At 41.3% G+C, this 12,234-nt stretch overlaps 1 protein-coding gene and 1 pseudogene across 1 annotated transcript in view; one reads left to right on the forward strand and one right to left on the reverse strand.

Moving 5' to 3' along the window:
• LOC112068292 (beta-1,4-galactosyltransferase 1-like) overlaps positions 1-4,158 on the forward strand; it is a 9,671-nt gene extending 5,513 nt beyond the window's left edge. Inside the window, 4 exon segments of the mRNA XM_024135394.2 lie at positions 2,074-2,261; positions 2,560-2,682; positions 3,112-3,216; positions 3,470-4,158. Of these exon segments, the coding sequence (XP_023991162.1) occupies positions 2,074-2,261; positions 2,560-2,682; positions 3,112-3,216; positions 3,470-3,599 (546 nt within the window). The 3' untranslated portion in view covers positions 3,600-4,158.
• Positions 4,159-6,978: 2,820 nt separating this feature from the next.
• The window catches only part of LOC112068272 (phospholipid-transporting ATPase ABCA1-like), a 57,041-nt pseudogene continuing 51,785 nt past the window's right edge, over positions 6,979-12,234 (reverse strand).

The raw sequence follows: 12,234 nt of genomic DNA on the forward strand, positions 1-12,234 counted from the left end.
TGTCACGAACCCCCCGTCGTTGCAATCCCAAATGGAATGCCTCGATCACCACCGACATCGTCACTGCCTTTTGCCACACCAGAAGTACATTCATTTCCAATGGAACGCTGCGATTGCCTTGTGCCCTTGTTCTGTGTGGTGCATACGTTGGATTATCCAACGTATGCATCAACTTGTATGCCCAGACCTGACAGAAATAGTTAGCAAAAGTGAATGTTGAACTTATTGCAACAAAAGAGTAACAATTTTGGATTACATAAGGGAAAAGTGACTGCAGAATTTATTACACAGCATTGATGTAATGACGCTGTCGGGTCTGATTGAGCGTTAGGCTAGAAGCACGGGAGATCATGTCTAAATGCTTTATATAGTTGAAATCAAAGATAATGAATGCCTGTCTGGGCTGATGGTGACAGTGGATGCGCAGTGATTTCTCTGATGGAACAGAAAGCAAGATTAGCCATATTTTGTATTATAGGCTTACCCGTGCGTAAACTGGTTATTAGTATGCTTAGACCGCGTCTCAACCCATCACAAAGCTTGTTTTTGACCAACCTGTGTTGTAGAATTGTGACTTTAGTTTTTTTTGTCGTTTTTATAATCAAATTCGAAGTATTCATTTTTGTGGTGTATTTGGATGACAAAATCACCACTTCGGCCTACACGTGCAGCTGATGACTACCACCCGCATGATAGTGAACAGTAGCCTACTCCTAAGAGATACATTACAGTTAGAGGAAAGAACGTGTCCTTACATGACTTCTACAGGTGCTTCCTTCTTGAAACCAAAATCGCAGATAACGTTTCTCTCTACATATCTCTCTTCTCTCCTCTTTCTCTCCCTCCTCTTTCTCGCTCTCTCCTCTCTCCCTCTCTTCTCTCTCTCTGTATCTGCTCTCTCCTCTCTTTCTCTTCCCCCTCTCTCTCTGTTCTCACTCTGACATACTACAATAACTCTGCTTTCCACTCTCCTACACTCATGTCTGCGCAACCAATCACATCTCCAGCTAAAGTATGGTTGGTTCTTCCAATGCTCGGTGGGCTTTTTTTTTCCTTCTGCTTTCTTCTGAAGTAACTAAGAGCTACTGTATGTATACTCTCGCGGTTCTCTAACACCGCGCTGCTTATTTTCTGACATTCCTTAAGGGAAGTCCCTTGTTTTTCTAGTTTAGTGTATTGCATGATGGTTTGCAAATATGTTTACTTTCCTCAATGAGATAAGGACAAAACCTGTCTGGGCTCCTAGGAGGCGGTTTCCGCAGACACACAATTAAGCATAGTCCGAGACTAAATTATTTTAGACCAGGACTAGGCTTAATCTGTGTCCAAGATGCGGCCCTAGTGACTGTCTTTAGAAGTGGTGCGTTGACCTGAAGTAATCTGTAAAAGAAAAAAGTAGTGAAGTGCGGACTTCCTTTTTTTCTAGTGCTTTGCTCATTGCTAATGTAATTAGTTTGAATGAAATGGTGGATGTAATGTTGCAGCTCAGTAATCTTCAGGTTGTCCATGACTTAGAAAACTGCGTTTGCTTTGTTTTTTATTATTTAACTAGGAAGTCAGTTAAGAACACAGTCTTATTTACAACGACGGCCTAACCCTGGCCAAACCCTAACCAGACAACGCTGGGACAATTGCGCCGCCCTATGGGACTCCCACACCAGCAGTTGTGAACAGCCTGGAATCAAACCAGGGTCTCTGTAGTGACATCTTAGCACTGAAATGCAGTGCCTAGACCGCTGCGCCACTCGGAGGCCCCTTCTCAATAAATCTTTTAAAAGTTTACCAACAATGGAAGATCTGTGAAGCTAAGAAGAAAAAAAATACTTCTATGCCTGTGATGTGGTGTCCACTAGATAACAGTAAGTCGCTCTGGATAAGAGCGTCTGCAAATGACCAAATGTAAAATGTAAGAGTACACCACTTGAAAATAATTTGCATATACCGGAACTTTTTAAAATACACTTTTTGATGAATTAAGCCTTTTCTGGGACAAAACTTTATTCAATTAAGTGAATATTTGGCAAATCAATTTGCGTACCCATGTTTTGAAAATTACTGTCATTTCTTCATTAGGATGGAGACAACACATTCAACAGGGCAAGCTGAGAACATTGGCTATGCTAGGCCCTGAAAGAGTATGACTACGACTGCTTTGTGTTCAGTGACGTGGACATCATCCCCATGGATGACCGCAACCCCTACAAATGCTTCAGCCAGCCCAGACACCTGTCTGTCTCCATGGACAAGTTGCTTCAAGTACGGCACAAACTTCTTTCTAATGCATCATCATCATTTTGATTAATTGGACTCTTCCTCAATTCATACAATGAGTACATAGCTAGAAGAGTAGTAAACAAGTATATCTACTTCATGCTTAGCCTACCCTTTCATTACGGTTCTTGGTATGGGCCAGATGGACTCTTCCTCAATTCATACAATGAGTACATAGCTAGAAGAGTAGTAAACAAGTATATCTAYTYAYGCTTAGCCTACMCTTTTCATTACTTGGCTCTTGGTATGGGCCAGATGAGAAMTATTTTGTCTTTGTCTCATCCATAGKTTGCCCTATAACCAGTACTTTGGCGGTGTCTCAGCGTTAAGTAAGGAGCAGTTCCTGAAAATCAACGGCTTTCCCAACAACTACTGGGGCTGGGGTGGTGAAGATGACGACATTTTCAACAGGCAAGAAAGTGCATTCCAATCCAAACAGACTTCTAAAGCATTACAGACGAGCSTATACTAAAGTCAGACTTGGCAAGGGGACATCATCACGTTCTAATGTTACCGATGCATTGTACAATGTTAATGCAAAACACAATATATTCACCAGGGTGTTAGGGTCAGTCAATTCAGGAACTAAACTGAAATGGCAGTTTCTTTTTCAATATTTTTTTTTATAAACTGAAAAGGAGAAGCTATTTACTTAAAAAGTTGTCAATTTTTTTACTTAAATCACTTCCTGAATTGAACTATAATTGACCCCAACCCTTTATGAATTTTTAACTGAAATCACTTCCTGAATTGAATTAGAATTGACCCCAACCCTGAATTCCACAGTATTTCCAACTTGTCTGCAAAGTCCATTATAATAATCAACTCTGATTTCCACAGGTTGAGCTCCAGAGGAATGTCCATCTCTCGTCCAGATGGCGAGGTCGGAAAATGCCGGATGATCCGCCACGAGAGAGACAAACTGAACGACCCAAATCCTCAGAGGTAAAGCTTTAGATTAGAACAACCACATTCAACAGGTTCCTCACAATGTTGTGTCTTTAAAAAATAACATTTAGATTTTAAGGGGAAAGTTTTTTATTTCTTCATGATAGCATCAGCATTGTCACTCAGCCATCACAGCCAAGAAAATATTGGCTATTGGCTATTGTATGGCCACAGGATTGACATATCAGTGCATCCCGAATATCTTCATAGGAGGATAGTAGACTGATAAGTCGTTTCCTTTGCATCGCAGGTTTGACAGAATACAACGCACGAGACTGACGATAAATACCGATGGGATCAGCTCTCTCAAGTACGAAGTCATCAAAGTGGAAAAGGATGCTCTGTTCACGAATATCACAGTAGATGTGGGGAAACCTTAGTGARAGTGGATAAATGTTAGTAGTYATTTTGCACATCACTTATCACAAGGTGGTGGGCAGAGAAAGCACAGCGGAACCATGGAATGCAGTACTGAGAATGCTCTGAATTCTCCGGGAACACGTGTATTTATTGTGGAAACAAATGGAGAGCACTTGGATAAATAGGATGGCACAACAAGACCTCATAAATATCAGAGTGGATCAAAATGTTTGATCGACATGTTTGACTTATAATGGCAGTACAAAAGGGAAGGTGCGTRGGACAAAGAAGTTATTTTGTATATCATTTGTAATGAGTTGTCTTTGTGTAATTCTGTAAGGGAGAACTACTTGGTTTAAATGTGTATRTAAGTTGTATAAATATGCATATAGTTAATACATATTTTATATATTGTTTCTTCTTTCATTTTCGGCTAAGATATTTGAGATGATTACGGTTTAATATATTTTTTTCGGAAATGTTTCCCATATTTGAAACTGTGTGAAAGGTCTTAATCACAATCTAAAAGCACCGGTTGGTTTGGTTACTTATATATGTTTCTAAAAACATCAGTTGATACCCACTTGTTTGCTGTGATTCTGTACATTCACTACCTGTGACATGATCACTTCCATGCTTCTTTACATTCAAACCCTATTCAGTACCTGTATGAATGATCACTTCCATGCTTCTTTACATTCAAANTTCTTTACATTCAAACCCTATTCAGTACCTGTATGAATGATCACTTCCATGCTTCTTTACATTCAAAACCTATTCAGTACCTGTATGAATGATCATTTCCATGCTTCTTTACATTCAAAACCTATTCAGTACCTGTATGAATGATCATTTCCATGCTTCTTTACATTCAAAACCTATTCAGTACCTGTTACATGAATGATCAATTCCTTGTTTCTGCAGCGTACAAATCAGTCGGGAACAAACATACGACTGACCATCACAATATGTCTGTATGGTCAGTCTCAGTCCCCGCCCATTTGGCTTATCTTTAATGTGTAGAAATACTGGCTTGGTGAGCAGAACACTGTGGCCCCAACCTGTCACTTTATTTCATATGACTGGAAGCAAAAGCCTACTGCCTGGTTTTCAGTCATAGGAATAGAACAGGGAGAAGTTATTGAATAAATCAAAKGTTTTACATTTGAAATATTCAAAATCCATTTTTATTGAATCCATTTTACTTTATTTGTCCTGTTGGGCTATTGAATATATTCATTTATTATAGTTAAAATGATTGGAATACATGTTTAATTGAATTTATTTAATTTCAAGTCTCCAATTGGGGACTCCAAAAAGTGACTACAGACCTAGCTCTGTTTTTGATTTCCGTCCTGTTACAAGGAAATCAGTAACGGATTAATTTGTGGTTAGTCAAATAATTTGAAGAAATACTAGTGAATCAGTCTTGGGAAATCCCAGACCTAGGGCAACATTGTTCATATTGTGGGAGGCAACCCGTGTGCCAAGGGAGACTAGAGTATTATTAATTTAGAAGTTAATCATTTCCTTTTCCCCATCACCTCACAAATTGGAACATGACCATATAACTGGGAAATAGTTCAGGTGTGATAAAAGTAGGTCTTGTAAGACTTGTTAAGTTGATTGTGTTGTCAAGAAAGCAGAGCAGTGCGTTATCACAGATAGACCTCTCACCAAGGTAAAGACAGTTTCAGGTTGGATATTCCACGGATATTCGCCTGTACTTTTCCTTACATCCGCCAACAGCAGTTAGGGACCGTCAACATAGTGACAAATCAAATTTTTCACATTTCAATAGCTGTTTAACCATAACTCCTAAAACTTTCAAAACGGGTTGTAGCTAACCCGATGGCATAGACACATTGCACACACATTTTTTTTGTTGATTTACATCTCGCACTATTTTCAATTATTTATTTACATTTTTSAATTTCAATAGCTCATTGGTCATATGACCTACTGACTTCAACAAGGTTCAGAATGTCCACTGACTACCCTTCTATATTGCACAACCTTTCGTTTGTCCATTTTCATCTCACATGTTTTTACATACATTTTTCAAAATGTAAAATGTCAACAGCTCCTTGGTCATGTGACCTACTGACTTCAAACAAGGTGCAGAATGTACACTGACTACCCTTCTATATTGCACACTCTTGTTTGTCATGTCAATTACACACCTAAGAAGCGTGCAGTGGATATACACCCATATTSCATAACCTCTAGTCATGTATCTTCTATATTGTTGTACTTAATATTAGTTTGACAATTAGGGGGTTCAGTCCAGTGTTGTGTTTACCCTTTTCTTTAATATTGATCTATAATAATTGGTAGTTCTAAGGACTTATTTTCCCAGTTTTTAAAAAATTTCCCCCACAGTATTTAACATAGGTACACAATAGGAGAGAGACAGATAATATCTCCTTTCATGGTTAATATCAACCATAAAGGAAAAGGGCAAAGTACGAGAGTCAAGTGTTGTATCCCAGGAGGTTTACCCCGGGGGATGGTAATAGAGGGGAGGTAGGCGACGTTGGCTCCCTCTGCTGGGAATACGGGAGCTGGGCACMCCGACACGGACAGCTCTAAGTAGAGGTAATTAGAGGAAAGTGCCAACCAGCCGTGGAGGCCAAATAAAAGGAGCACGGTGGCACACCGCGAGAGGGAACGGGGAGAGACCGACASCAAGCCACAGTAGAGAAGTAGGACCGAGCCAAACCTAAGTAATTTTCTGTCTTAGTAAAGTTGTTTTTGCGCACTAAAACCTCCCTGTCTCTGTGTCAATCTCTGCACGCTCAACCCAACCCAACACCCCACGGTTTTACCACACATGTTATTAATTGTCCAAAGCAGGGATGGAGTGAGCTAGTAAGGTAGGCTGTAGTGGGTTTGCTGGTCATTACATATACTGAACATGTCACCAAACAAGGTTCAGAATGTCCACTCAGTGGGCCTACACATTGCATACCCTTTAGTTTGTCCATTTTCATCTCTCACGTTTTTACATTAAATTTTCCAAATTTAACATTTCGATAGTTCCTTGGTCATGTGACCTACTGACTTCAAACAAGGTTCAGAAAAGATTASAATAATGAGATGTATCCACCAAWACAAAGAAAGGATAGGCGGCAGCTAGACAGCCTGCTGTTGTGCCGTTAGGGTGAGACATGTATCTTGTCAGTATATMCATAATCTTTGGTAGCAGTAATWTTCCGGTAATCTCAGRTAAAGGTTGACATGAAGTTGTTTGACTTSAATTATTGTAGAAATAAGGGCAACTAGTGATGCATTTTAGAAAGGGTTTGGAAAACAGTTTACCTTAAAGTTATCTAGAATTGATAATGATGAAGGCAAGATAATAGTGGTAGATTTGAAGAAAGCAGACAAACCACTGTCTTGAAAATGTATMAATTTTTATTCCTGTAAATAAGTACTGTACACAACAAATAACAGACACAACCAGCCTTTTTAATACTTCAAATGTAAACAAATAATATTCAACACAAGAAAATAACTACCATGGTACTGCAGGACACCTTTTCTTCCAAATTGCTTCTTTTTTTGTAATGGACAAACTAAATGCATTGTAGTTTCAGGTGTATCTTCTGAAATCTGGGGCTATTCCAATGTAAGTCCTGTACTGTGTCGATTACATAGAAAACTTCAATAAAGTGCTAGGTGTCCACATCCCTCCCCATCATGACCAATGAGCAGATAGGGTTCTTTGTATGATCAGCAATTCTGTACGAATGAACGTAGTACTCATCGTAACGTAACCAAAACAGTGGCATTKTATTGGTCTGGTCCCTCTCAATTCGACTGTTGCCTTTTATCGTGTTTGTTTGGCCCTAAGTTTGCATGTTAATATGGCAGACTGCTGGTGTAACTATGGCGGACGTGTTGTGTGTCAGTAAATACAATACCACGAGTTAGAGAAGAGGGGGGGTGTAACATTTGGGGTTATGGTCAGTAATAATAACGCACAATAGACACGCACAAAAAGGACCTTGGCAACGGCCCAGAAAGTACAATGATGGTTGGATTGTTTGTGAGCACCATGTGAGACCCAGCCTCCATGTGTAGCCACGTGTTCTATACATTCTAGCCGTTGCATCCTTCACTTTCAGCACGTGTCCTTTACTTCTCAAGCGGAAAACTCCMAAGATGGCGGCTGAACTACAGGAAGTCAGCTGTTCAAGGAAAAAGACAAGTAAAAGTGTACAAATAAGCCGCCCCGCCCCCTGACKCAACCTCAACACAACGTTGACTCAATGTTTTGGCACTGGTGACTGTTTACTGAATGACACATATCCAGATATATCTTCAATGTAGAATACATATATATATATATCATCATCGTCTGCTCTCCTGTCACTGTTACCTGTGACTTCACAATACATAAATAAATGAATAAAATGGTATACCCAGTCACATTTCTCTCGTGGTCACGTTAGTAATASCGTGTTTTTTACCACAGAATCTTGAGGCCTGCCAGGGGAAAACCCCAGTAGGTTATCCAACAGCAACAGCCCATCTCTTTAGTCCATTATACCTGTCTTAGAGGGTTCATGCTTTGGCACACAGGACCTGTACGGTATATCTACACTATGTGGTCCATTAAAAAGCATGACATTTAGTTCCATCCTCACACTTCAGAAAACCTGTCACAAATGTCAAAAGGATGATTGTTAGCTAATAAATGACCTTTGTCGTTATTAGACTGCACATTCACGTACAGAAGTACAGAAGTTGACCCCACATTACCTATGGCAAAGTACAGTACATTTAAAGCAGTAATCTGACAATAAGGTCTCTCTGAAATCCCTTCAGGGTTCTAAAGAAGCTCCGGTCTTTGTGCTTTGTCATTCCAGAACATTCCATGGCCTCTCTTTTGGAGTGTTAACATTATCTCCAACTTGATTGGCAGGCACTGTGCTGGACGTCATGACAACAACAAAACATTAATCTTTTTAAAAAATACAACAAACTCCATTATGTTCCATTTTTTAAGATGCAAAACTAAATGGATCAATATACTGTATTTAAAATGTCTTTCATTTKGGATTGGACTATCGTTCAAATTAATTCTTATTCTTCCAGTTCATAAAAAAAAATGGTAACAAAGAGCGGGAGATAAAATAGACCCTGAATCAAAATGACTGTCGGTTGGCAATGAGCGAGTTGATTGGAACTTCTTCTTTATACATTGTCGAGCGTGTCGCTGATCCTGGTCGAGTGAGCACACAGAAACTGTGTACTCTTCATGCTCTGCCTGGGGTACAACTTTGAAATRTATTCAAGTCTTTCAGTCTTTTCAATCTAGCTAGCGAGGGGCACAAGGCTGTTCCTCGTAGAACACTTCATGGGATTTTATCATCTTTATTTCTTTGCATTGATTTGCATTGACTTTCAGTGTTGAACTTCTGCCGCTCGTTCTCGCRTCACCCTACAAAGAACGCTAACGCTGGGCAGTCCACCGAGAAAGAATAAAAATTAAAAAACGCTACAATAAAGTAGAAAACCCTCCTCTCCRGAATGACCCGTCTACAGGGGCCWCAGCAGTTAATCTGGGAGAGGAACAGACACAGGGTTCGTCCAAAATGGCACCCTATACATTACATAGGGCACTTTTTTGACCAGGGCACTGGTCGAAARTAGAGCACTATGTAGGGAACAAAGTTCCATTTCATGTGCAGCCTTGGATTCACACACAGCTCTCCCTGGCCTTCTCGTCTGTGAGGAAAGACTTGAGCTGAGTAATGTCCACTGCCACCGCGTCTCTCTTGTGCATCGAAATGTCTTTTAAGTGGTCCTCGTCACTTTGGTCCTTGGCGAAATTGACAAATACCTGAAGTTAAGAGAACACACACAGACCAGATGAATCAGTGTGCTATGCAAGCAACGTTTGTTTAATTTGCATTTTGGTTTAAGTGTTTTTCTTTTTATCRTTCTATTTTGTACTGGCAAACGAAACATTCATTTCATATAAACCTACACAAGACCCCCTCGAAAAACKACTTTATTTTATTTTTAAAGAAGAAGAATTGCTATGATAATCAAAATGGCCGACAACAACATTTTCAACCAGCCCAGCTCTTACTTGGTCTAGTGTTGTCTGGGAAACGGAGTAGTCCTCAATGTGCAGCCACTCCTTGTTCTTGGCCAGGATGCTGAAGATGCGTGCCAGGGAGGTTTTGGAGGAGGACAGCTGATACTGCAGCATGTTCCTGTGCTTCTCCTTCAGAGTGCTGCCTGGAAGCTCCTTCTCAATGAACTCCATCACCGGTCTCAGGTCCGGGTCAGGTCCTGCCACCCGGAGGATGATGGTGTAGCCATCCCCAAATCTGAATGAAGAAACGCATAGGGATGATTAGCGTTAGCTCAATGTTGATCCAAAATGGCCACCGTGCTTTTTCACCAATGTAGTGATTCACTACTGTACAGTAGGTAACTCCCATCTCTCCCTCTCTCTGTTCTTACCTGTTCTTTAGGTGCTGTACGCTGCCCAGGCAGCGGAACCTCCCATTGACCATGATGGCCATCCGCGTACACAGGGCCTCACACTCCTCCATACTGTGCGAGGTGAGAACCACCGATCGTCCCTCCTTGACGATACTGAGAATGCAGTTCCACAGAGCCCGTCTGGCCTTGGGGTCCATACCAGTGGTGGGCTCGTCCTGTCAGCCACAAAGAAGAACAACACCAGAGCCTGGTCAGACTAGGCCCAGGAACAAGTTGGTGTAGGAAACAACACCCTCTAGTGCCTAGTCTATTGTTGACATCCTCAATGGAGAGACTGGTTTCTAGGTTATAGGTTGTGCTGGGAGTTTTTCCCCCTGACCATGATGTGATCAGGAAAAACTCTGGGTCCTAGATACTGTAATAGGTATTGAACTTGAATGAAAGGTTGGTCCCGTTCACACACATTGATATACTGTAATGTAACATGACTGAATAACATAACGTTTGGGTATATGAACAAATGATTAGTTAGATAAAAGGCTCATAAAGTAGGCCTACTCACCAGGAAGACCACTGGTGGACCACCGATCAGTGCCATGGCCGTGGAGAGTTTCCTCATGTTCCCTCCACTGTAGCTCCCTGCTGCCTTGTCCACRTACTTGATCAGGCCTAGTTTACGGATGCCCCACTCTGCCACCTGGACCAGAGAGAGATAGGTGCCAAAGACATGATTAGACAAACAAGATAACAAGATCACATGCTATAGCCCACCAGGGCTGGGGTCAATTCCATCTCACTTCAGTCAATTCAGGAAGTAAACCGAAACAACCTGTCCTTAAAACAACAACCTGTTCTTAAAACAACAACCCGTCCTTAAAACAACAAATTGTCCATAAAACAAAAACATGTCCTTAAACAATTACCTGCCCTTAAAATGGACCAACAAAAAGGCAGAGACAAAGTCTCCAAATAAGGAGCATGACATAGTTGCCTGTCCTTTAACAAGGCACAAAATGTCCCGGTTGTAAGAATGTCTTCTTCTTTTTTTGTCAAGAGGATAACACACGGACACACACTCACCTCACACACTTCCTTCTCGGGAACCCCCCTCAGGATGGCGTAGAACTCAAGGTGCTCCCTGCCAGTCAGCAGGTCGTTGATGGCATCAAACTGAGGGCAGTAGCCCATGTTCTGGTGCACCTCGTTTATCTCCGTCAACACACTGACAGACSACACAGAGAACGCACACTGTCAGTCACAACAGCACACACCTCCAAGCTATTTAAGACTCCGTTCACAGTACGTATTTCAAGACCGTTGTAAGGCTATTTCAAGACTATCGCGATATACAGCGGTTATGGAAGCTTCAGTGTGAATGAGGTCTTAGAGGCTGTAATCAATAATGCATTTAACCATTAAAGGTGAGGTCATGTGGCCGGGAAAAACTCCGTCCCTATCTATGCTGTACAGTGGTAGCAGAGCCAGCTCACCTCTCCTGGAGGAATTCCCACACAAAGACGATCCACTGCTGGTTTCTGTTTTCTATTGTACACCTTGGTCAGCTGCTTGAGTTCCAAAATGTCAGACTGTCCCCCTTCCTCCCAGAATCCTTTGCCTCTCTCTGGCCACGTCTTCATCCTCTTCACCAATAGGTTTCTGGTCGGTGCTCATAGATCTGAGACAACCAATTAGAGATCAAGGAGAATATTTACAGCAGATCGTTATGAAATAAAAATGTTTTACTGACTTGACTATTTTGATATGTATACATTTTTAAATAGAAAGTGGATAAAGGACACAACAAAAGAGTCTAATCTGATGAATCTGTCCAATGAAATGTGAGGCACGCCTACCTGGCCTTGATACAGAAGCGGTATTGGATGAGCAGGTCGGATAGTGAAGAAGACACACCCTGCACAGCCATGGCGAACAGGTTCTTGCCCACCATGTCCCACGCCAGAGGAGAACGGAACCGGTTCTCACCTAGACCAATGCAAGGAAACAGATGATTGTCAAGAAACAGAAAAGGCCCACGCTTTCACAAAACTTCATTCAATTGACCATGGGACTTATTTTGTCCTAAATAATAACGACCTATACCTATGACCTGAGCCTACTTACCCAACCTCGCCAGAAGCGTCAGACATGGGCCTGGTTTCTTCACCATGTCGATGAGGCCTCGGCCCAGAC

This window comes from Salvelinus sp. IW2-2015, unplaced genomic scaffold, assembly GCF_002910315.2.
Source record: "Salvelinus sp. IW2-2015 unplaced genomic scaffold, ASM291031v2 Un_scaffold356, whole genome shotgun sequence".
Taxonomy (NCBI): domain Eukaryota; kingdom Metazoa; phylum Chordata; class Actinopteri; order Salmoniformes; family Salmonidae; genus Salvelinus; species Salvelinus sp. IW2-2015.